Consider the following 22,540-nt stretch of genomic DNA (forward strand, 5'->3'; position numbering starts at 1 on the left):
CCAGTGGAGGGGTGAGGGGACGGCAAGGGGTGTCAGTGAGTGATCCGGCAGAGACTCCAATCAGCCCAACCGGCCAGCCCTGGCCTGGCCCCGCCTCCTGTGTGGACTTGAGCAGCGTCCTTTCTCCTCCATAATTGGGCTGCTAATCTCTCCCAGCCGAGGCAGCCCTAATTAAACTATTCACCATCGTCACTTTGTGTTCTGAAGAGATGAGGTTGGCCATTGTTACTTTTCTTTCCCTTTGACTAAGCTCTCTGTGGGTAATTTCATTCTGTCCTTGTTCATTTCTTAGAAATTTAGTCTATCCAATTTTAGTTCTTTTCTCCTATCTTAGTACCCTGGGCTCAGAAGTGAGGAGGGTGAGGGCATCATGGATTTGGAAATTTCTGTCCCACTCACCTCGGAGTTTATTTGTGTCCTCATAATGTCTGCTTAGTGGCTCAGCTGTTCGCTGAGCCCCCATCTCGGTGCCCAAGAGGCCTGACAGGCAGGTCTGCACCAACCAAGGGGAGAGGGCACCAAGAGGAAGAGGTGTCTCAGGAGGCTGTCCCAAAAGGGTGACGATTGGAGCTTTGGACATGTAGTATCCCCAGTCCATACTCAGGGACCTTGAGTATGGTGACAGCAGAACACTACTGCCCTGAGAGCCCAGGGCAGTCTAATGTGACTAATGTGGCGGGCAGCCCCTCCAGCTGCAGCTCTGCCCTGCACTGCTTCACCCTGGCACCTCCTTCCAGGCCTTCCGGCCTCTCTGTACAGATACTAATGGGGTCTGAGTGCCCCTCGGGAGCTCTGCTCTGCCAGCAGCCTCCGCACACCCTGAGCAGGTAGGAAGCCCCGGGAGCACAGGGAGCCTGTGTGTCCTGGGCATTTGCTCTGTGAGGCTCCACAGGGAAGTTGTCCCACCATTGGAGCTGCTGTGCAGCAGACCACCAAGCTGCCTCACAAGGGTGGAGTGCACAAACACACTCGTAACCAGCAGCCTGGTGGAGATGTGGTCTGTGCCACACCCCTGGGACATCTGTGCGCAGGCAGGATGGCTGTTCTTGGTTTATTGTCTAAGGGACACTGGACCTCCAAGCCCCACCATTGTCCTTGACTTTACTGATGGCTGGAAGAACATCTGGCACCTTCCAGGGCCCACTACTGCCCAGCAAGGCCCTCAGCTCGGCTATAGGTCTCTGTCCATCTCCCTTTAATTCCTTCCTTACCTCCTCAAGGGCCCCCAGGGAAGACCAGTGCCTGGGTCATACCCTGGCTTCTGTGCACGGCTGACTGGTAGCCACCGTCTATTACATATAATCTTCATGTCCCCAACCCTGACAAGTGCTTTCTTCCTGAGGCCCAGACCCGGTGGCCCCCAGAGGAGCCCTCCCAGGCTTCACAGTTGATATGCCTGTTGCCTCCAGTAGACCACAGGCTTGGGCAGGGCACTGCCTACTGGCTGCCCTGGCTGCCTCTACTGAATTCAGGCCAGGGCCAGGGCCAGGGCCAGAGGTGGGAAGCCACACCAATTGCAGGGACTGATAGGTGGTTTCTCAGAGGAACTTTTAGACATAAAGTTAGGAATGAATGACTGGGCCTCAGGGGGCTCAGTCCACAGTCCCCCAGCTCTGATCTGGAAGGTAGACAGTAAGCAGGAGAAGTTTCTCTGTAGGGAAAGCTGCTCCCAGGCAATTGGAAGTCCCCAGGCTTCTGACTGTTCCTGAAGGTAGGACCATGAACCTACCCTTTGCCTCCAGGAGGCAGCCTGGCCCCGAGCAGGGAAGGCTCTCGAAGGGCTGAGGACAAAGCCCAGGCTGGAGACCTCAGGAAAGGCTTCCATCACAAGGCCACAGGCCCCTGTCAGAGTTGGCACCACAGGCAGAGGGAGGGGAAGCCCTTCTCCCCTGTGTTCAAGGAACAGACTAGTGGGCTGGGGAGATTTGGACAGCGTGTTCCCTTTAGGCCAAATCTGAAAACTCCGAAGACCAAGACCCCACCCCTGCCTGCCACATGGTAGGTGGACAGTGGATAAATGAATAGGGGGGTGAGGGGTGAGCAGGAAATGGGAGGACAAATGGTGGGAGCCTAGAGAGAGAGAAGAGAGGCCAGGAGGGATGATTAAGGGATGGACGGACGGACGGGAGAGGGCAGGGAGGGGCGGAGGAGGGTGGCACTGAGCACAGGGATGAACAAGGAGGGCTGGATGAACATGGCCAGCTGGTGGCTCGGTGTGTGGGTGCTGAGGCTGGAGGGGGTGGCCGGGCTCTAGAGGATGGAGTGCTGTGCAGGGTGAGTGGAGAGCTGGCCAAGGCAGGGTGGCCGGGCTCAAGAGGATGGAGTGGGAAGCAGGGTGAGCAGCTGCGCCCAGGCCTCAGTTCTGCTGCAGGGTCTTTTGGGAGAACCAGGAACATTTCCTTCCTTAAAGCAGATGATGGACCCACAGGTCCCGCAGCCCCAGAGGCCCTGTGACAGCATGCTGTAGGCACGGACCTTGCTCAGACTCCTCAGCCCAAGTAAGGAGTGAGCCCCAAGCAGGCTTGGCACCTGGCCATGGAACCGCACCCGGTTTTGGCACCACCAGAGCACAAATGGCCACATCCAGTACCACCACTACCCCCCACTGTTCTGAAGCCCAAAGGCAGAGTCGAAGGGAAGGGGCTCCCCTGTTTGTGAGGGAGAACATGTCTACATTTCTGCAAAGGTCCAGGTCTGGGCCAGGTGGGTCTGGCAGTTGCCAAGGACCCAGACTGTCCTTACTGCCCTCTTCCACTGACTGGGTTTGCAGCGCCCAAGCAGGGCCTTCAGCAGGGGGTCTCTGCCCCTTCCCCCTGAGGATCTGGTCAGCATCCCAAAGACCCACCTGGTCCTCAGCTCTGCATGTCCCTCTCTGGTTGGCCTATGCTCTCCTGCCCTCTGCTGGGTTCAGGGACAACTGCAGCACAGGGGCCAAGGTGGGGCCAATGGAGGTTTTCCCTGCAAGGGAAAAGGGTGTGTGTGTGTGTGTGTGTGTGTGTGTGTGTGTGTGTTCCTCTCACTCTTTACTTGGCCACAAAGATTAGATGAAGGAAAACTCTGCACAATCTAAAGCAGCTCCTCAGATGAAGGGGTTATTATTATAATTACTGTGATTATTGTTATCAGGATTATCATGCTTGCCTGGAAAGTCCTGGACAAAGCAGGCTTATTTTCTGTCAGCTTGTTGTTTGTGTCTGAGGCGCTTCATCTTTGCTCATAATAACTAACATTTGCAAGGCTCTTTCATGTCACAAAGCTGTGTCACATCCTCAGCGCATTTCATCTGCACAAACAGCCCTGTGCAGTGGGGGCTGAGAGAGAGCGGAGACTCTGAGTGGCCAGTGGTCTGTCCTCCGCCACCAGCTGAACAGGAGCAGAGGCAGGGTTTAAACCCGGGTCACTGGACTGAAGATCCCCTTTGATTCCCCTGCCATATTCTTAGCATCTCATCTCTTGAGAGGGAAACGGTCTTTTTTGATCCTCTAACTGCAAGTTTGTTTGCTGCTGACGTTTGTGCAAAAGTCTATATTGCCCTAAAGAGAAGAGAAAGGTTTTGAATACCAAGTGTTAAAAGTTCAATTTGCCCTCCCAGTTTCAGATAGCAAAAACGCCAGGCACTTCCAAGCCCCTGCAGTGTCTGGTGTGGAAGTGAAAACCTGACTAATGCAAACTCCTCTTGGTGAGCACCCCCACCCTGGGGTACAGCACAGACAGGCGTCAGCTGCATCCGAGATGCTAGAGCCAGGGAAGTGGTTGCAGGAGTCTGTCCACGTTCAGACAGGTGGGAGCCAGGGTAGGGTGTGGGCAAGGCCCTCACGGGGCCTTAGATGGGTTCTAGCTCCAGGGTCCAGCTGGCTGTCTGGAGACAGCTCTGCGGAGTGCACCCCTCTCTGCTGGATGCCAATGGGCTGTCCCACTGGCTATCACCTGGATCTTGGTGCTGCTTCCCATGCACACACATGATTTGCCCTCAGAGGCACATGTTCTTGTGTCAGGAAGCCTCTAGCTTGTGTACCATTGTAAGGGACCCTCTATGTGCTGCCAGTTCAGGGGCACTGCTATCCCACCACCACCCTAGGCAGACTGCCCTCCAGCAGTGGCCCAAGGCAGCCCATTTCTAGAGGGGTGCCCTGGGCCTGGCTCCAGCTGCCCCTTCCTCTTCCTGCCCACCACTTTCCCAGCTGTTAGTGGGCAGAGTACATGGGCTTGCAAAAGGGGTTCTCCAGAGTCCTGGGGTCCCCCAAAAGGGCCTCATCCTCACCAGAGCAGTGCAGGCGTTTTGTATGTCCACATTTTGGGGAGGATATCAGTTAACCAGAAAAGTTACACTGTTCATAATGAAGAAGAATGCCAGTATTGTTTTTCAGCCATTGACATGGTAAAAAGAATCCCTCAGGGGCTGCGGCTGGGGCTCAGGGGTAGAGCGCTCGCCTAGCATGTGTGAGGCACCGGGTTCATTCTCAGCACCAGGTATAAATGAAATAAAGATACATTGACTACTAAAAAAAAATATTTAAAAAAAGAAAGAATCCCACAAGTGACCTTGACGATCACAACTCCTCCCAGCTCCCTGACCCTGAACCCTTAAGAATGGCTCCTTCCAGCTGTCGACATTTGGTGGACAGTCCCAGCCGTGCGTTCGCCTCTTTGCCTCTGGGGCCCCTGGCAGCTCAAGAATGGGGCAGGAGGAGGTGCTTGTCCACTGGGTGGGCACCTACACAGCTGCATGCCTGGGCTGAGGGCTCCCTTGATCACCAGGACAGCCCTGGGAAGAAGGCAGCAAGGACACAGCCTCTGAAAGGCTAATGTCTCTGCTCACATGGAGCCAGACCTGCGGCCCCGTCTGGGTGGCTCCTGAGTCTGTGGCCTGAAGCCCGCAGACGGCCACATGCCCAAGGAGGGAGGCCACTGGAAGAGACTCCTCAGAGGGTGTGGGGTGGCCTGAGAACTGGACATTAAAACATGGGCACACCCAGCAGGCCAGGAATGATGGGGATGGGGCCTCTGGCAGTAACGGCCAGACCTACCCTGCCTAAGCCTGTACATAGAAGAACAGTCCTGTTGTGGCTCCCACTGAGAGGGCCCGTCCCTTTCTCTCTGCAGCTCGGCTTCAGGACAATAGAGGCAGTGGTGGAGAGAAGGCCCACTTCTGCATGCACCCAGTGGACACGCTGTCCAGAAACGCCCCTCAGGACTATCTACTGAGCCCTCCCGTACTCTCTAGTGTCTACTTGTGGCCAGAGCCCATGACATGTCTGTGCCAGTCCTATGAGAACGAGGGGCTGCTCACACAGGAAACAGCAAAGTGTAGGCATAAGGCCCAGGGTGTGGCACAGTAAGAGAGGAGGGGACTCGATGCCAGAGGAACTCTGTGGGCTGCGGTGACAGGAGGAAACCTTGAGGTTAGCCTTGGCAGATAGGAGGTGCAATAGTCAGGAGTATTTGTGGTGCAGTTACCAAAATAACCAACCAAAATGAACAGCGTATCCTCAACTAGATTTTTAAAATTAGGGGATTGACTGACTCAAGTAACCAGAAAGCCCAGATGCCCATGTGACCTTAGGCATAGCTGGATCCAGGCGTTAACATGTTATTGTGACTCTGAGGGCTCCCTCGCTTATTTCTGCTTTCCTCAGTAATGGCTCCATACGAGATGGGTCCTCCTTTGAGAATCTCTTTGCTAAGTTTTTACAAATGTCTTGGGGCTGGTTGGGGTGGTGGAACTGGTTGTTTGTCTAATTTGACAACTACGGCTTCTTTGTCTGCCCAAAGTGTTCCCAGGCCAGCAGGATGGATTGGCTAGCCCTAGAGAGGGTCTCGCACCCAGACCTCTCAGACTGGCTCAGGGAAGGGTGTTTTCCTTCAGGGAACCTGGGGCTCTGCGCCAGAACACCAGGGGCTGGAAGCCTCCTGGGGGAGAGGACAGTGCTTGGCACGGAAGGCATTGGGCAGAGAGAAGGGGCTGCAGCTGACGCTGCCCCTGCCGTGTTTCCTGCAGCCCTGGGTGGGGGCATGCAGCTGGCTTTCTAGAAACTCCAGCGGTCCCCACACAGAACCTCCAGGGGTCACACTCATGTCACTGTCTGACCAGATAATATAACAAATCACCACGGACTGGGGAGATGAAACAACAGAAATGTTTTTCTCAGCTGTAGAGGCTGGGAAGTCCAAAAAAGATGAAGGTGTAAGCAGATTCTCTGCCTGGGGAATCCTGGTTCACAGACAGCTCTCTTTGTGCTGTGTCCTCACGTGGGGAAGGGTGAGGGTCTCTCTGGGGCCTCCTATAAGGTCCTATTCATGAGGCTTCACCTTCATGCTCCAGCCACACACAGAGGCCCAACTCTCAAAGCCTCACCCCAGCAGTTAGGAGGTCAATCCGGCCCACCCTTGTCTGAGATGCAGGTCCAGGGCTGTTGGCGGTAAGCCATGCCGGATATCAAAACACCACAGATCCCACATCCCGCAAGCTTTCTGGGCACCAACTATGTACAAAGCACCCTGCGTGACCCAAGGTAACCTGGGAATTAGGAGGCTAGCGCTGCCCTGAGGAATGGGCATATAGCACCAGCCGCGACAGGGAATGGCAGTGCGTGGAGGGAGAGACCATCCAGGGAGGTGACATCTGAGATGGGGCGAGGTAGAGAAAGGTGTTCTGCTCAAATGGAGAGCCTGGGGTGGCATTAGCAGTTTACTTGGGGAATGGAAAGAAGGACTGTGTGGCTGGGAGGGAGAGGGTGCAGAGAGGTAGGCAGGAGCTCTGTGGGCCATGGTGAAGAATTTGGAGTTGAGGGATGATGGGAACTATTCTAAGAGCTTCAACAGGGACAGTTGTCGTATCCACTCAGATTAGGTCTGACTGTGAATACTGGAGACCCTGAAAATATGTGAAAAAATAGTGGCTTAAATAAGACACAATTTTATTTTTGAGTGTGTGTGTGTGGTTTTTTTTTAAACCAAACACTTAAAATAGTGTTAGCATGACTCCAGATGGTATGGAGTTTCCACAAGGCTTTTAAGGACCTACGCTGTTTTTAGATCACTGTGTCACTGTCCCTAGGTTGAGGACCTTGTCTTCATGATTTAAGTTGGCTACAAGTGCTCCAGCCATCTCATAAGTTCTGGGCATTGGGAGAGATGAAGCAAGAGGAAAAAGCTGCCCCTTCTCTTTAAAATGCATTTCCAGAGACCTCCCTGGACTTCCGCTGACCTCTCATTGTGGATAACTTATCATGTGATCATAACTGCAATAAAATTGGGAAACAGAGTCTCGTAGTTGGATGCGATTATACCCAGATTTTTTAAAAAAAATATTGGGGCTGGGCACAGTGATGCACACCTATAACCCTAGCAACTTGGGTTGCAGCAGGAGGATCCCGAGTTCAGCCAGCCTCAGCAACTTAGCAAGGCCTTAAGCAACTTAGTGAGAACCTAAAAACATAAAGGGCTGCGGATGTGGCTCAGTGGTAGAGCGCCCCTGGGTTCAATTCCCAGTACTTAAAAAAAGAAAAAAAACATTGGGTTCTTTTTCTAAAGGAGAAGGGGAGCCGTGATGTTGAGAGGAGACTAATGGCCCCCCACTGTGTGGGACACAGACAGGAAACAGGCAACGGGAGGGAGCAGTGAAACCAGCGGAGCTCCTGGTCCGGGTCTGAGCCTTTGGGGCCATGGCAGCGCTGTCTGTGTAGTGACCTGGGGAAGGCACAGAGGGAGCAGGAAAAGGGGCAAAGACCGGGGCTGTCACCCCCAGGCCTCTCCTGCCCTGCCCACCTCCGGGAAGCTGGGAGGCAGACTCCACCCTGGGCTGCCCACTGGAGGGTCACAGGAGACGCCTTGGCCAGTGTTCCCTGAGCTGGAGGAGAACACACCCCATTGCAGTGGGGATCACAGAGTTCCAGGTCAGACCTGGAGGATCAGATGGGGAAGGACAAAGGCTTCACAGGAGATCCACAGTTCACTTGTCACCTCTGGAGTGTCCCATGTGGCCTTGACGGGGTGGCATGGCTCTCATTGCACTTAGATTGCATCAGGACCTTCTTACCCAGCAGAGGTCTGGCCTGGCCTGCCCCATGGCCCCTGAACCCTGACCTGTTCCCTCTCACTCGTTGCACAGATCTGGGACACTCCCCTCACTGACTGTGGGTGCCTGCCAGGAGCACCCAGGGCTCAGGCCCAGCTCTCCAGGACCGGTCCTGATCCCAGGCTTCCTTGGTGAGCAGCCCTTCCTGTCAGGGCCACTGTGTTTGGTACATTGTCCCCAAGACACTGTATCTGGATTAGCACGGTGGGCTGCCCTTCCAGCCTCCACTCCAATGGCACCTCCCTTCCCAGGGCAGAGCTACCAAAAGTTTCCCATCACCCTTCAGCAGTGGTCAGGCTCTGACATGAAAATAGCTACTTAGCCAGACAGCTCTATTCTGCAAGTCTCCAAGAAGGCTTTGGCCCCACCAGCCTTTTGTACAGAATCTTTTATTGGTCACCAACCTTTCCAGGTGCTGACCTCATTTTCTTTGTTTCTCCCACCCCAAAGAACACCTTGGGGATGTGTAGCACCTCCCACTCACTTCCTAAGCCACCCTGGGCTGGGCTGTCTCTCTCCTCTAGCTTCACGGGCGGGTTGGGTTGAAAGGGCCTGCAGCAGGGTAATTAATTCTCTGATGATCATAATGCACCCATGGACAGAGCAACCCTACTCTTGAGAGCCCATGAGGTCAGGGAGATGTGGGCCTGTCACACCCCACTCCCAGCCCAGCAGGGGCTCAGTGCCACTGTGAGTTCCAGGGCACGTGCAGGCTAAAATGGGGAAAGGCAACTGGAAGATGGGACCCGGGAGCACAGGGCACTGACCCCAGCCCAGGAGCCCAGGTGGACCTCCTTGGGGCCCACTTTAGCCTATACCCACCCTTGGACCTGCCCCCCAATGCTATGCTTCTTACCCACTAGGACAAACTTGCTGGGCATGGTGGCACATGCCTGTAATCCCAGCATTTGGGGAGGATAAAGCAGGAGGGATTACAGGTTCAAAGCCAGCCTCGGCAATTAGCAAGACCTTGAGCAACTTAATGAGACCCCATCTCAAAATAAAAAAAAATGGGCTGGGGATGTGGCTCAGTGGTTAAGTGCCCCTGGGTTCAATCCCTGGTAATAAACTTGCCCTGTTTTTTGTTTTTTGTTTTTAAGTGGGTGTGTCCACAGAGTCACTGGGGACCTATGTCCCCCAACCCATGGAAAAACCTCTAAGAATACAGATACTAGGAAGAAGCAGGAAAATGTCAAGGTATTCAGGCCCTCAGGGCTGGGCCCTCTCACCCTTTCTGTGGCCCCTTAGGAGCAGTTTCTGGCACTTGCACACAGAAGGCCTGACTTTTTATTTTATTTATTTATTTTTATTTATTTATTCATTTATTTATTTATTGGTACCAGGGATTGAACTCAGGGGTACCCGACCGCTGAGCCCCATCCATCCCCAGCCCTATTTTGTATTTTCTTTAGAGACAGGATCTCACTGAGTTGCTTAGTGCCTCATGTTTGCCGAGGCTGGCTTTGAACTAGCAATCCTCTTGCCTCAGCCTCCCAAGCCGCTGGAATTACAGGTGTGTGCTACCCCACCCGGCTCAGAAGGCCTGACTTTGACTACTGCCAGTGCCTGCTGCATTCACTAGCTGCAACCATAGCCATGCCATGGGACAAGGCTCTCCTAAACTCAGCTGCTTAGCTTGGTCAAGGCCCAGAAATCAGGGCAACTCAACTGTGCCCAGGCATCCCAAGTCCTCTTCCTGGGAGGAATGAGAATCCAGGAATATCCATGGTGTTATGGTCTGGCTCCCGAATGTCCCAAAAGCTCCTGTGTTGAATGAAGGCTTGGTCCCCAAACAATGGCACCAGTGGGAGGTGGTGGTGCAGCCTCAAGAGGCCGGGCCGGGTGGGAGGTGGGGCCTGGTGAGAGGCGGGGCCTAGAGGGAGGCCAGTTGAGCAGCTTTGCTTACCATGTCCTGCTTCCGCCATGCGCGGCCTAGACACAGACCCAGAGTGGTTTGGCCAAGCGGCCATGGACTAAAGCCTCTAAAACTGTGAGCCAAAATCAGTCTTTTCTCCTTTTAAATTATTTATCGCAGGTATTTTGTCACAGTGATGGAAAGCTGTGACAGAGGCCAGGGGAGCAGCAGAAGCACTCAAGGCCTCTTAGGGATTAGGGATTTACACACTGCCACCCTCACTGTATTCTGTGGGCCAAAGCAAGTCCTATAGCCACCAAGCCCGGAAAGCAGGAAATACATCCTGCGTCCAGGGAGCAGCAGTGGTTATGCAGGGCAGGGGGCGCAGACAGGGGAGCATGAAGAATCAACCTCTTCACGTGGCTCCCACAGCTCCTCGAGGCAAACTGTAAAGTGCTACCTGCGTGTGCAAGGAAGGTGGTGGTGACAGCGCCATCCTATGACTTCTCCAAGAGCCTTCTGAGTCCTCCGAGAACACTGCACTCCTGGTCTTGATGTCACGTGTACTTGATTATGGTCTTTGAAAACGGGTGACCCCCATTTGGTACCCTAGGTGAGGGGAAGTGGGGAGAAACCTATGAATTATGCAGTGCTTTTTCTGTAGTTCCAAGAGAGTCTCAGCCTACACAAAGGTGTGTGCCTTAAGCAGACTCCGCTCACCCCCTCAGACCAGGAGGGAGGAAGCAGAGAGGGCGAGCACTCCCAGGCTCCCAGCTCGGCCCTGTACCTTCCCAGGTGTAAGCAGGTCTGGGCTTCTCCCAGTCACCACAGATCATAGATGTAAAAAAAGATTATTAATATCAAATTTAAACTTAAGAGCCTATGTTCCGAGGTGTAGTTGGCATGAGAACTCTGCACTAACTTAAAACCAACCCCTCTGGTCCCTCACCACTAGGGTGCAGCCCCCCTGGGGCCCAGCCCCTCAGCCAACCAGGAAATCTTCTCCAAGAGAGACGGTGCTCCACTGGGGTAGGAAATAAAGGAATTACAATTTTAGCCAAGGGCATTGTTTTTTAAACTTTTTCCCCCAAAACAAATGCTGAGCAAAAGCCCAGTTTTCAAAGCAGAACTTCTGAGTTGAGTGGCAGAGCGGACAGAGCCCCCTTCTCCCCCACTGCTCAGGCAGGGTGTCTTGCTGCATTAGAACCTGGTTGAGGTGGAAGGCTCCAGACAGGTGTGTGTCCTGAGGTACAGGGCACTCAGAGCCGCCCACTGCCCCGAGCTGGCCAGGTCCCTGGTCTGGATAGAATCCCATCAAGGACTCAGAACCCTGCGTCCCTCTTTCCTCACAGGCCGATGCCAAGATGGTGTGTGACGTGGTGAGTCGTATGGAAGACACTGAGCCCTTCTCTGCAGAGCTGCTTTCCGCTATGATACGACTCTGGGGCGACTCAGGGATCCAAGAGTGCTTCAACCGGTCTCGGGAGTATCAGCTCAACGATTCTGCCAAATAGTGAGTGTCCTGGGCTGGTGGAAGGCCTAGAGCTGCCTGAGGCCCACGTGGAAGGGGTGGGACCGTGGGGCAAGGAGGGTTCCCACTGAGGTCCACCTGCGGTGAGATGCCTTACATTTAAATGTGAATTGCAGCCCCTATACGATTTACTAGGGTTATTTAAAAAAAAAAAACAAAAAAAACAGTCTGGACAAGAAGAAAAAAAAGTGTCTCTTTTAAATCCAAGCCCTTGACCACTATCTTATCTGTTTTCAGCCAACTTTCTTAACCAGCTTCTCCCCCTCCTTAATGTTGCAACAGAAAAGGGAAAGAAAAGTAGAAAGATTCCAAAAGTGCAAGATGAGGAAGGGGCCAAGAGACAACCAAACAGGAAATGCCCCCAGAGCTGGGGCCTTGACCCTGCTGGTCCTGGACAAGTGCTTCCCTCCTGACTGAAGGTCTCAGGGTCACAGGGATGAGCCCTGACCTCCTACATAAAAGTCACCATCTATATAGGCAGAAGACCATTTGTTTTGTTTTAAAGAAAACAATTTATTTTTAGGGCTGGGGAGGTAGCTCAGAGGTAGTAGAGTGCCTGGTTCAATCCCCAGCACCACAAATGAAACAAAAATAATAAACTTTCCATTCCTCTAACTTTAAAATTATTTAAAATAAGGAAGAAGTAACTCCATCCAATAAATAGAAAAGGCAATCAAATGGATCCTTTAATATTGTGCTCCAAAAAGTGAGGAGAAAGAATGGGAGGAGGGAGAGGCAGAGGAGAGGAAGTGGAATGTGGACACTGGTGCAGGCCAGCGCAGGAGACAAGGGGCCGAGGGCCTGGCCGCTGAGCTGGGTCACTTTAAAGATGTGCTCTCTGGTCATGTGCCCGTGGCCCCTGGAGGGGAGCACCAGGAGACACGGAGTCCACCCCACTTCTGCAGTCTGGTGCTCAGGATTTCAGGAGGAGCTGGCCACAGAGAGCCCTGGGCTTTATTTAATCACTATCTGAGGACACATGTGCTATCACCTGATCTGACTTGGTCACTGTCACCAGTGCTTCACAGCTGGGACCATTTTGCCCTCTGGGGACACTCGGTAATATATGGAGGCATTTTTTTAATTGTATCACTTGGGTGGTGCTCCTGGCACCCAGTGAAACACCCTACAGTGCACAGGACAGCCCACAACAAAGAATTCTCTGACCTGAAATGCCAACAGTACCGAGATAAAAACCCTGACACTGATGGGCCAGGTAGGACCATGGAACAGCATGTTCCAGGGGACACCAGATATTTCCATCGACCGTGATGGCAGCTGGCAGTCCAGGAACTCGAGTGGGGTCAGACTGTCTTCCTGCTTCTGCACACCTAGATTGTCTGCAGGGAAAATCCTGAAACCCTGCAAGACGCAGGTGGGGCCACCAGGTGCAGGCTTGTGAGCTTAAATCCCAGACCCAGAGCCTCCCAGAGCCCCACAGGGGCCAGGAGAGGATGCTTTCAGCCACACCCCTCAGGCCCACCCTTTTGGTCCTCAAAGCCAGAGAGACCCACCTTTCTCCCTGCTTGGGGCAGTTCCAAGGCCTTCCCCCTGCTGCCAGCCAGACCCCAGGGACCCTCAGGGCCAGCTGGCCCCAGTCTGTTTTCCGTTAGCTCATCGAATCCTGCTCATCACTTAAATTTTTGCCCATTCTATTAATTGTAAAATGAATCCGAGCTAGACGTGGTGGTGCACTCCTGTGATCCCAAGGACTCCAGAGGCTGAGGCAGGAGGTTCACAAGCTCAAAGCCAGCCTCAGCAACCTAACAAGGCCCTCAGCAATTTAGTGAGACCTTGTCCCCAAAAATAAAAAGGGCTAGAGCACTCTGGAGCACCTGGAGCACTCTCCGACGTGGTTAAGCGCCCTGGTTCCATCCCTGATACAAAAAGAAAGAAAAAAAAAAGCTGGACCTATAGCTCAGTGGGAGGATACCGCCGAGCTCAGCTTCCAGCACCAATAAATAAGCAAATAAAGCCCACTGCAAAGATATTGTTTAACCATAGGATGTAAGGTGAGAAATCTCCCCTTCCCAGTCCTGTCCCTTCTGCTTTTAACCATTCCATTTCCTCCTCCCGTGGTGTTCATGAAATCTTGATCCTCCAACTTTAAATAGTACTTCCTGACTCTGAAACCTGGCACACTCAGCTCACCTTCCTTCCTTCCACCTCTCTCCACCGCCGCCTCCAGTTTTTTTGCTAGTTAAAGGATTATTTTTAGCTCTTCTGGTGGTTGCCACTGTAACTTTAAATAAGAAAATCGAGTCAGTGTTTGTCAACCCCTCACCAAGTAAGCTAAGGAAATGCGCCTTCCCCTGCTCTTCTCTCTCTGGTCCCGACCTCTCTCCAAAAGTGTCACTGCCAAGGTGTATGGCTTTGACATTTTCCCCCTTGGCTCTTCTGTGCTTTCTCTCTGGAAGAGGGCTCCTCAGCAGGGAAAAAGGGGGACAAACAGACTGTCAGGTCAGAAAGCCCTTAAATACCTCTTGGTCCAGGGCTGGGTTGTCTTAGCAGTTTAGTCTTTTCAAAAAGTCTTGGGCCCGATGTGTAAAATAAAACAATTCGTTGTGGCAGAAAAGTGAGGGAAGGCTGCTAACGCTTCACACTGCCCAGTTCCAGAATGTGCCCTTGACACCCTAAGGCCCCAGTCACTGGGCATTCCAAGCCCTTCCCTTTACAAGTCAAGGCCCAGGGTCTAGAGGGAAGGGATGAGGTCTGGGGTCACTCGGCTCCTGAGCTGACCCCTGCTTTCTGGGCCTGGCCCAGGCCTCGGAGTAAGCAGATCCCAGAGACCCAGGAACCTGCTCAGACCCAGCCAGGGCCTGGGGAAGAGTTCTGTAGCCTCACAGATCTGGGTCCCCACTGAGTCACCCACGTGCTATGACAGACGCTCCCCTGGCTTCTCTCCTAGACCCCCTCCACCATACCCCTCCAGCTTCCCCCCAGACCAACCCCTCACAGGCAGGACATGGCTCTTGGCTCCCTGTGCCCTGTCCCCAGGCTGCTTCTGCCAGCACCTGTTCAGTCTGCTCCCAGCCTCCTTGCCATGTCCCTTCAGACCACTCCTGCCCATCTCTCCTGGATGCCCAAGCTCCCACCTTGAACCTGACAAGTCCTGGTGCCAGGTGACCTTCTCCGGTGCCTAGTTGTTTTAAACTCCTCACGCACCTGGAGAACTCTCGGATGGCGCTCACCGGGTCTTCCCTCCCTTTGGACTTTGGACTTCTGCCTCCTTGGTGTCTGTCTGAACTCACATTAGCATGGGAGGGGGGGGGCGCGTCCTGGCCCCACCTCCTCCAAAGGCCACTGGCCTCCTTGTCCCTCCCACCTGCTATGTCTTCACTCGGCCACAGGGAGGCATCGTTAGCTCTTCCTCTGTGTCCCACACACCCAGAATGTCCCTGGCCACTTCCCGCCCCTCCTCAGACTCCTCCAAGGTGTGAGCTGCCATCACCTGACACCCGGATGGTGGCAGGCCTCCCGCTCCACCTGCCCAAGACAGCACTCCAGCACTTTTTCTGGGGCCCAAGTCCTCACCACAATGTGAGGGCCTGACTTCTGCTACTGCCACCGGGCTCACCCGCCACCTGCTCCCACCTGTGTGCTTCCTGCCTCACCATTCCTGGCCCTGAAACCTTCCCGGCCTGCGCCCCAGGCAGTCCCCTGGGCCCACTGGCCCCTTACTCTCCTGTCTCCATTCTCTGAGAGACCTTCCCCAACCGTCCTGCAAGGCCTCCCTGACCAGTCACCCGATTGCTCTGACTGCCCCCTCTCTCCTCGTCCTCTTCTCTCTCTCCCCCCCATCCTCCCCCCCTTCCCTCCCCACATACACACACACACACACACACACACACGCACACGCATCAGAGCGCAGGCTTCAGGCAGGAGGATCTGTGTCGGTGTTGGCCTCTGTCACTATCGCCCCCAGCTCTCAGGCAGTAGGACACTTGGCAGGTGTACACTCTGGCCCTCCCCACCCGCTGCCCACGTATCCATGGCCACCTCCCCTCTGAGACCCCCACACGGAGAGAAACCAGGAGCCAGGTTGTGTGGCTGTGTCCAAAGATTTGCCTGGCTGGGGTAAGGAGGCCAAGACCAGGGGCTCCCTGGCCTGGGGCCCAGCTGCAGATGACAGCAGGGACATCCAGACTAGCACACCTTTAAGCAAAGGCTGTGGGATGGGGAGTGGGCACAGGGGGACATCTACAAAGGGGTCGAGAGGGGCTCCTCTGGCTGAAAGCAGAGCCTTCCAGATACCCACCAGCCTGGCAAGGAGGCCGTGGGGCCAGAGCTCAGCGACCTGCCCTGCAGGCTTACCCACAGTAGCCCTGGTTGACCTTCCACAGAGAGCCCAGTAGGCTCAGGGAGGAGGCAATGGGGAGAGCCCCGAGGCCAAAGACCCCGTCCCAGGAGGGCATCTGACCCTGAGGACCCTGAGCACCTCTCTTCTAAGAGCCTCAAATGGGAAGAGACACGCAAACCCCTGGTAAATGAGAAGGAGTACAGAGGGGCAGGGATGCTCAGGGCCTCGTGGGGCACCACTGAGTGAGAACTGAGAGTGAACTGTGGAGGCTGGTGTCTGGACTCCCCTGTGTCCAGGCCCTACCTGTGTTGAGTTTTCTAATCTATAAAACAGTATGTCTGACCCAGGAAGATTCAGGATGAATCATGATCACATGCAAAGAATAGAATGCTCACTTTTGGGGGGCTGGGGGTTGGTGTTGAACCCAGGCCTCGTGTGTGCTGGGGAAGGCTGTCCCTCTGAGCCACACACCAGCCCCTTTGGCTTTTTAGTTTGAGACAGAGTCTCACTAATTTGCCCAGGCGGCCTCAAACCTGCAATCCTTCTGCCTCAGCCTCTCAAATAGCTGATATCACAGGTGTGCACCACCATGCCTGGTGCCTTCATTATTTTTTAAATTAAGAAATGACAAGGTGACCCTGAAAACCTGGTAGTCCTCTCTACAAGGCTTGTCAGTGTGCCTGGAGCTGTGTGCACACCCCCTTGGGTCTGAATTAGAAGCTCGTTGGGATTGTAAGCCCAGGAGCATAAGCTTCTCTTGCTTGGTTGTCCCCACATCCCCAACTGGCCACCATGGTTACCTTCAATGGGCACGGGTTGATGCTGGACTCTGAAAGTGGGTGACCCAGTGAGCCCTGAGCAGTGCCCAGGTGGAGGGTCTATGGTGCCTTGTGTGTTGCCATCCCCAGCTACCTAGACAGCCTGGATCGGATTGGGGCCGGCGACTACCAGCCCACCGAGCAGGACATCCTCCGAACCAGGGTCAAAACCACCGGCATCGTAGAAACCCACTTCACATTCAAGAACCTCCACTTCAGGTGAGGCCCAGGAGACAGCCAGACCCTGGTGAGGGTGGCAGAGTGACAGGAGATGCCCGGGCTCTCAACCTCATCTCACCAGTACAGCCAGAGAGCTCCCAGCCTGGGGACACTTTCACACTGGGACAGGCACTTAGGAACCAGAAGTGGCAGGCCTATGCGCTTATTTTTGCCAGGTTCAAGGCTGGGTTGAGCAGGGGGCCTACCTGGGAGGAGGGGGGTCCTGGAATGGGTCTATGAGGAAAAGGAGGATTTGGATGGAAAAGGAGAGGAAAACTGTCCCTAAGGTAATTACTAGAGGGCCAGATGGTGGGGACTAGGGGTAGGTAAGCCCAAGGGATGTCTGTGAGACCCAAGAACTCACTTAACCTCAGAGGTAGAGGCTTTTAGAGAGCAGCGGACCCCCTCTCCTAGAACATATTGGGGACTGAGGCCTGAGAGAAGCAAGTTTTCCCCAAGGCACAGACCCAGGGGCTGGGACCCAAGGGCTCTGAGTCTCTTTGAACGGGCCCTGAGGTGTAAGGCCCTGAGGGAGGGTCCTTTCCCTGGGGGACCTCGGTGCACTGAGGACTGGCCGCCTGTCCTGCCCCACCTTCCAGGTGTGGTTTCTGGGTGTCAAATGGAACAAGAAGAGAGGCCAGGAGGGAAGGGAGGGCCGGGACCTCAGGCTGGTGGACAGCTGCAAGGTCCTGTTTCCTGGCCTCCTGCCATTCCTGTGCAGCCAGAGGGATTGAGCCTCTATCCAGGCTCCTGGGCCATAGGCAGCCCCTCTGCAAGTCTGTGGGAGCCTGCTGGGCACCCAGCATGCAGTAGTGCCCTCTGAGAGGCCTCCAGTCTCCTCCGTGTCCCCTACTTACCCCTGAAGCCCTGGCCAGCAGTCAGATGCTGAGGGGCTACAGGTGGGGAGGTGGGGTCCACAGGAGGCAGGAAGAGAATGAGACCCTCGCTCGTTTCCTTGTTCTCCACTGGCCCTGATCTGTGCCTGCAGTTGCTCTCTTCTGTCTGGACCATTCCTGTCCCTGCAGGGCCAGGTCACCCCCTCTGCAGCTGTTTGACAGTCAGCTTCCCGGGTCCGGGAGGCTGCAGGGCTCCTTGCTCATCAGTTAGGATGTGACGCTGACTTTAGATTTCCAAGACCTGCCCACCAGCCTGCAGCCTCCTCCCACAGCCTCAGGCCCTGGGGGATGCAGTCTGAGGGGCGGCCAGAGCTCCCCTCAGACTGCTGTGGAGGGACAGTGCAGAGCAGAGGCCGGTCAGACCCAGCCACCCTGCACTCACACTCACAGCAGGAGCTGGGCACATCCTTAGGCTCCTGGTGCCCACTTTTCCCACCCACAAAGCAGGTGACAATTCCTCCTGTCTCCTGTCTGGGCAGGCTTTCCGTTTGTCCACAGCATACAGGCAGAAAGGAAGAGCATGTCAGTGTTCCGAGGGAGGGAGGCTCCCTGGGGCATTTTCTGGGCCCCTTAGTGATTCTTCAGGTGCAAGGGCAGGTCTTTAGGTCACTCCACGTGAGCACAGCTTGGTCCTGGGAGAGGCTCAAGGGGCAGTGATGGCTGCCACCAGCCCCAGGGATGGCAGTGGTCTGTCGTTCAGTCAGTCATCACCTGGAGTGAGGACCCCTCGTGGGGCCCTGAGAGGCCACTGAGCTGGACCACCAGGCGCTCCACCTGCCTGGACCTCACCGCCCATCAGCTCCTGTCTTCCTGGCAGGCTGTTCGACGTCGGGGGCCAGCGATCTGAACGCAAGAAGTGGATCCACTGCTTCGAGGACGTCACGGCCATCATCTTCTGTGTCGCACTCAGCGGCTATGACCAGGTGCTCCACGAAGACGAAACCACGGTGAGTCGGCTGGGCCCACTGGGCAGGGGCAGCACATGGGCTGGCCACCCAGCCTGAGGAGACACTGAAAGGGCTGACTGCAGGACAGGCCAGCCCTGGAGCACTGGGGGCCTCCGTTGCCGCCGGCTCTGGGGTCCTCTGGTGGGTGGGTCAGGCTGGCTCGCTCTCAGTCCGTGTTGCCAGGGAAGATGCCTCGGGAGTTCAGCGCCGCAAAGAGAGCACAGGGGCTGGGTGCAAACCGACCACAAAGAGCTCAGCAGAACTTGCGTCCTGGGCAGTAATGCGCCTTCAGTAAACTCAGCAGAGTCAGGGGGCCATCAGGCCAGAACAGGATCAAGCAAATCCTTAAAAGTCAGAGTTCGGCCAAGCGAGCACGCATACACAGCAGAACTAGTCTCCCCGCCCTCTGGGGCTTTGACCAGGGTGCTGCACGAAGGGGTGTGGCTGGCAGGCTGAGCAGGGCAGTGGGTGGAGGCACACTGGTGGGTAACAACAGGTGTGGCTTTGGCTCCGTCTGCGTCGGTGGGATGCTGTCCCTGCGCCACATTCATTCTGGGCCTCGGGTTTTGGCCTTTGAGAACTGCCCCCCACTGCAGAGGGGACAGTCACCTGGAGAGTGTCTGCAGCCGTCCCCAGGGCCGGTCCTAGGTCTGCTAGCATCGCATTGCTGCTGAATTGAGGCAGCTCCTCTCTGCCTTGGTCACTGTTTCCTATAAAGAGGGGACAGTGACGGACCCTGGCTTGGGGAGGCTGCTAGGCATGGATGGAGTGATCCATGGCAGTACTGGAACTGTTCTGGGCACAGCAGCACCAAGCTGGTGGTCGTATTGTCCCTGGCGATGGCCCTGGGCCAGGTGGCCCCATGGCTACAGCCCAAGGACAGGGGCCTGCCAGACTCTTCTGCGTGGGGAACCCAGTGGGGCCTTGGAGCAGGGCCTGTGGGCTGGGAACTCACTCCCCAGCCTCTGTCCTTCACTCTGAGTCTTTCGAGGACAGTGCTGGGGGTTTGAGGAGGGGCTGTCAGGCTGGGCCTCGAGCAAGGTCCGTCTTCCCTTTGTGTCCCTGTTTCCTCGTCAGCCAAGCCCTGCTGGTACCACAGAGCTGCTGTGAAGACAGGATGGGTTTGGGGGTGTGGTGCTATGGCAGGAGGGTGCCACCTGGAGGGGCTCACACAGACTGGTGGAGCCAAAGCCACCAGCTGTGAGGGTGATCTGGACCCGCACCTTGTGTCACTTGCCCTGGGCTGGGTTTCAGCTGTGTCATTCTCAGTGACCTTTGCAGGCAGGGGTGTTGAGGAGGCACCAACCTCGTCCTGACCCTGAATGTAGGGCAGGGGCAGACATGCCCTGGGTGCCCTAGGGCCACAGGCACAGTGACCACCCGAAGCCCAAGACAGCTCCTGGCAATGTGTGCCTCAGGGTGACTGTCCCAGCGCATCCTTAACTGCTCCATGGGTTGACCCTGTGCTATGAGAGCAACGGTTCACTGTCCCCTTGGCTAGTCCATGGTCTGAGCTTGGCTTGGTTCGCCTTTTCTCCTGGCCACACATGGGAGTGGATGCTGCCTCCAGCCATCGGTGGCAAGGAGAGGGAGAGCTGGAGGCTGCAGGGCAGGTGGGCCCTTCCCACAGAAGTATGGCCTCTCCCTTGACCTGCCCTGCCAGACCTCAGACGGCTCAGGCTCAGGCCTAGGCCATCAGCCATGGGTGGTCTGGGTGGCCCCAGCAACCACAGGCACCGAGCTCCATGGCCCTTGGATCTCCAGGAATAGGAGGGCTGAGTGGTGCCCAGCCGGCCTCCCCATGAACTCCTCACCTGCCCTGGTGGCAGAGCAGGCCCTGTCCTGGACCCTTCCCTTCTCTTCCCTGCCTCACCGTTCCTCTCACCCCTTCCCTCATCTCCACTGCTCTCTGCACAAGCCAGGAGCAGAGGACCTTGGGGAAGAAAAGTATATGGGCCAGAGTCAGGACGGGGATGTTCCTCGGGCCCTTCCCTCTCCAAGACTGGCCACTGACACCGCCCAGGGAAGGACAGCAGCCCCCAGGGAATGGGGTCGGCGTTTCAACTCAAAAGCAGCCCATTGCCACAGCGGCACCGCGAGGAACTCAGCAGTTGGTGGGCAGAGGTGGGCAGCCGGCGTTCAGTGGATATGGTCCAGGGCCTGGCACCGCCTGTCCCCTGCGTGATCAGGGTCTTGCCCCAGCCTCCCTGGGCCGCTTCTAAAAATGGCAGTGATGGTCGACTGAAATTGTGGGCAGCTGTGGGGACCCCTGGGCTGAAAGCTGGGTGCTGGCACCCAGAGTCATCACTTGGGGATGACCCTTGCTGCTCCTGCACCCAGATGCTGTGGCCAGAGGGCAAGTCGTTGCATGTGGGTGCTCCACCCCAGAGGCAGGATGTAGGCACCAGGGACCGAGTCCTCGGCCTCAGCCTTTCTCTCTGGTCACCCCTGTGCTTCCCTCTGGCCGGGGCGAGAGTTGGGCTGCCCAAGACAGAGGTGCCTGGAGGCAGCTCCTGGAGCAAAAGCCAGGAGGACCTTGGGGCTAGTGACTGCCACCCACCGGACTGGTCACCCTGCCCGCCGCACCCTGGGACCCCGAGGGCTCATCCTGTCCTCGTACCAGCTCTCAGCACCACACACCAAGCCGCGGGCTGCCACAACCTCTACTGTCACCACCGCCTACCAGGGCCTTATCTTGCCAAACCAAGGCCAAACCATGAGCCGATTCTGAGAGACCCTTCGAGCCCGGCAGGTATGAAGCGCCTCCCTCCAATCGAAGCCATCAACTAAGAGTTGAAAGCAGCAGTCTGTCAGGGAACCGTGGGGTGACTTTGCTGTGAACACCACCGGCCCACCTCACCCACACCCCTCCCGGGGCCACTGGCTCAAGTCAGCCTCCTGCCCCAGCCTCCCTCTGCAGCCATGCTGTCCCCGGCCTGACGCCTTGGCTTCTGTGAGCCTGCGCGGGGCCTCAGCACAGACTGCCCTGGACCTCCAGGCTCTGAGACTGGCCAGTGCTTTCCTTTTTCCCCATTTTCCCTCGTGGTTGCTGCTGGGATTTCCTCTTCCGCTCGGTCGAAATCTGTTTGGCTGTTTCATCTGGGGTTCCTCTGGCCCCTCTGCTGAGAAACCAGTCCCAACCACCTGTTCTCCCAGAGCTTCCCCGGGCTCCCCATGGCCTGGCCAACTGCCCAAATCACCACCAACCCAGGCCACAGCAAGATCACCCCCAAGACGCTGTCCCCCTGGTGTCTGCTTCCAACTCTGGATTAATTCGAGGCTGTCTTGGTCCTCGGTTAATGTCACCCAACTGAATGCGTGCACCCTCCCGACCTCGCTGGCGGAACGATGAGACCCGTAGAGAAGCTGCATGACCTGCCGTGCCTTGTGGGCGGCTGCCGCGGCATGCGGCCCCACCCTCCGCGTGCATGGTGCATGTCCTCTCCCGGCTAGAGTTTCTCCAGTGACCTCGTGGCCCCCCCCAGGCCAGCTCCCCGTGGAAGGGGACAGTATTCCCCATGAGTCCCTGCTCCGCCCCACCCTGCCTGTACGTGGAATGAAGCAGGGACACATCTCGTTTGTCCTCGTGGGCCCTCCTGTCTCTGTCCCCGGTGGTGCGTTCAACTGCGTTGGTGGACCTTCCCTTTGCTTGTCGCGCTGTGTCGTGGCGGTGGTGGGTCAGGGCCTGGACTGCCACCCCTCACCCGGCTCTCTGCTCTGTTGCAGAACCGCATGCACGAGTCCCTGAAGCTGTTCGACAGCATCTGCAACAACAAGTGGTTCACAGACACGTCCATCATCCTGTTTCTCAACAAGAAGGACATATTTGAAGAGAAAATCAGGAAGTCCCCTCTGACCATCTGCTTTCCTGAATATACAGGTGAAGACCCTCCCCAG

The 22,540-nt window shown here is 55.9% G+C and overlaps 1 protein-coding gene across 2 annotated transcripts in view; it reads left to right on the forward strand.

Moving 5' to 3' along the window:
- Positions 1-22,540, forward strand: part of Gnao1 (G protein subunit alpha o1) — a 154,317-nt gene that overhangs the window by 117,027 nt on the left and 14,750 nt on the right. The window contains exons 4-7 of one of the 2 annotated variants that reach the window (XM_046434262.2): positions 11,285-11,445; positions 16,672-16,800; positions 18,514-18,643; positions 22,370-22,523. In XM_046434262.2, the coding sequence (XP_046290218.1) occupies positions 11,285-11,445; positions 16,672-16,800; positions 18,514-18,643; positions 22,370-22,523 (574 nt within the window). The remainder of the gene's footprint in view (positions 1-11,284; positions 11,446-16,671; positions 16,801-18,513; positions 18,644-22,369; positions 22,524-22,540) is intronic. The other variant, XM_046434263.2, reaches the window with a different exon arrangement.

This window comes from Marmota monax, unplaced genomic scaffold, assembly GCF_021218885.2.
Source record: "Marmota monax isolate L192 unplaced genomic scaffold, Marmota_monax_Labrador192_F-V1.1 WCK01_AAM20220418_F8-fsc00024, whole genome shotgun sequence".
Classification (NCBI taxonomy): Eukaryota; Metazoa; Chordata; class Mammalia; order Rodentia; family Sciuridae; genus Marmota; species Marmota monax.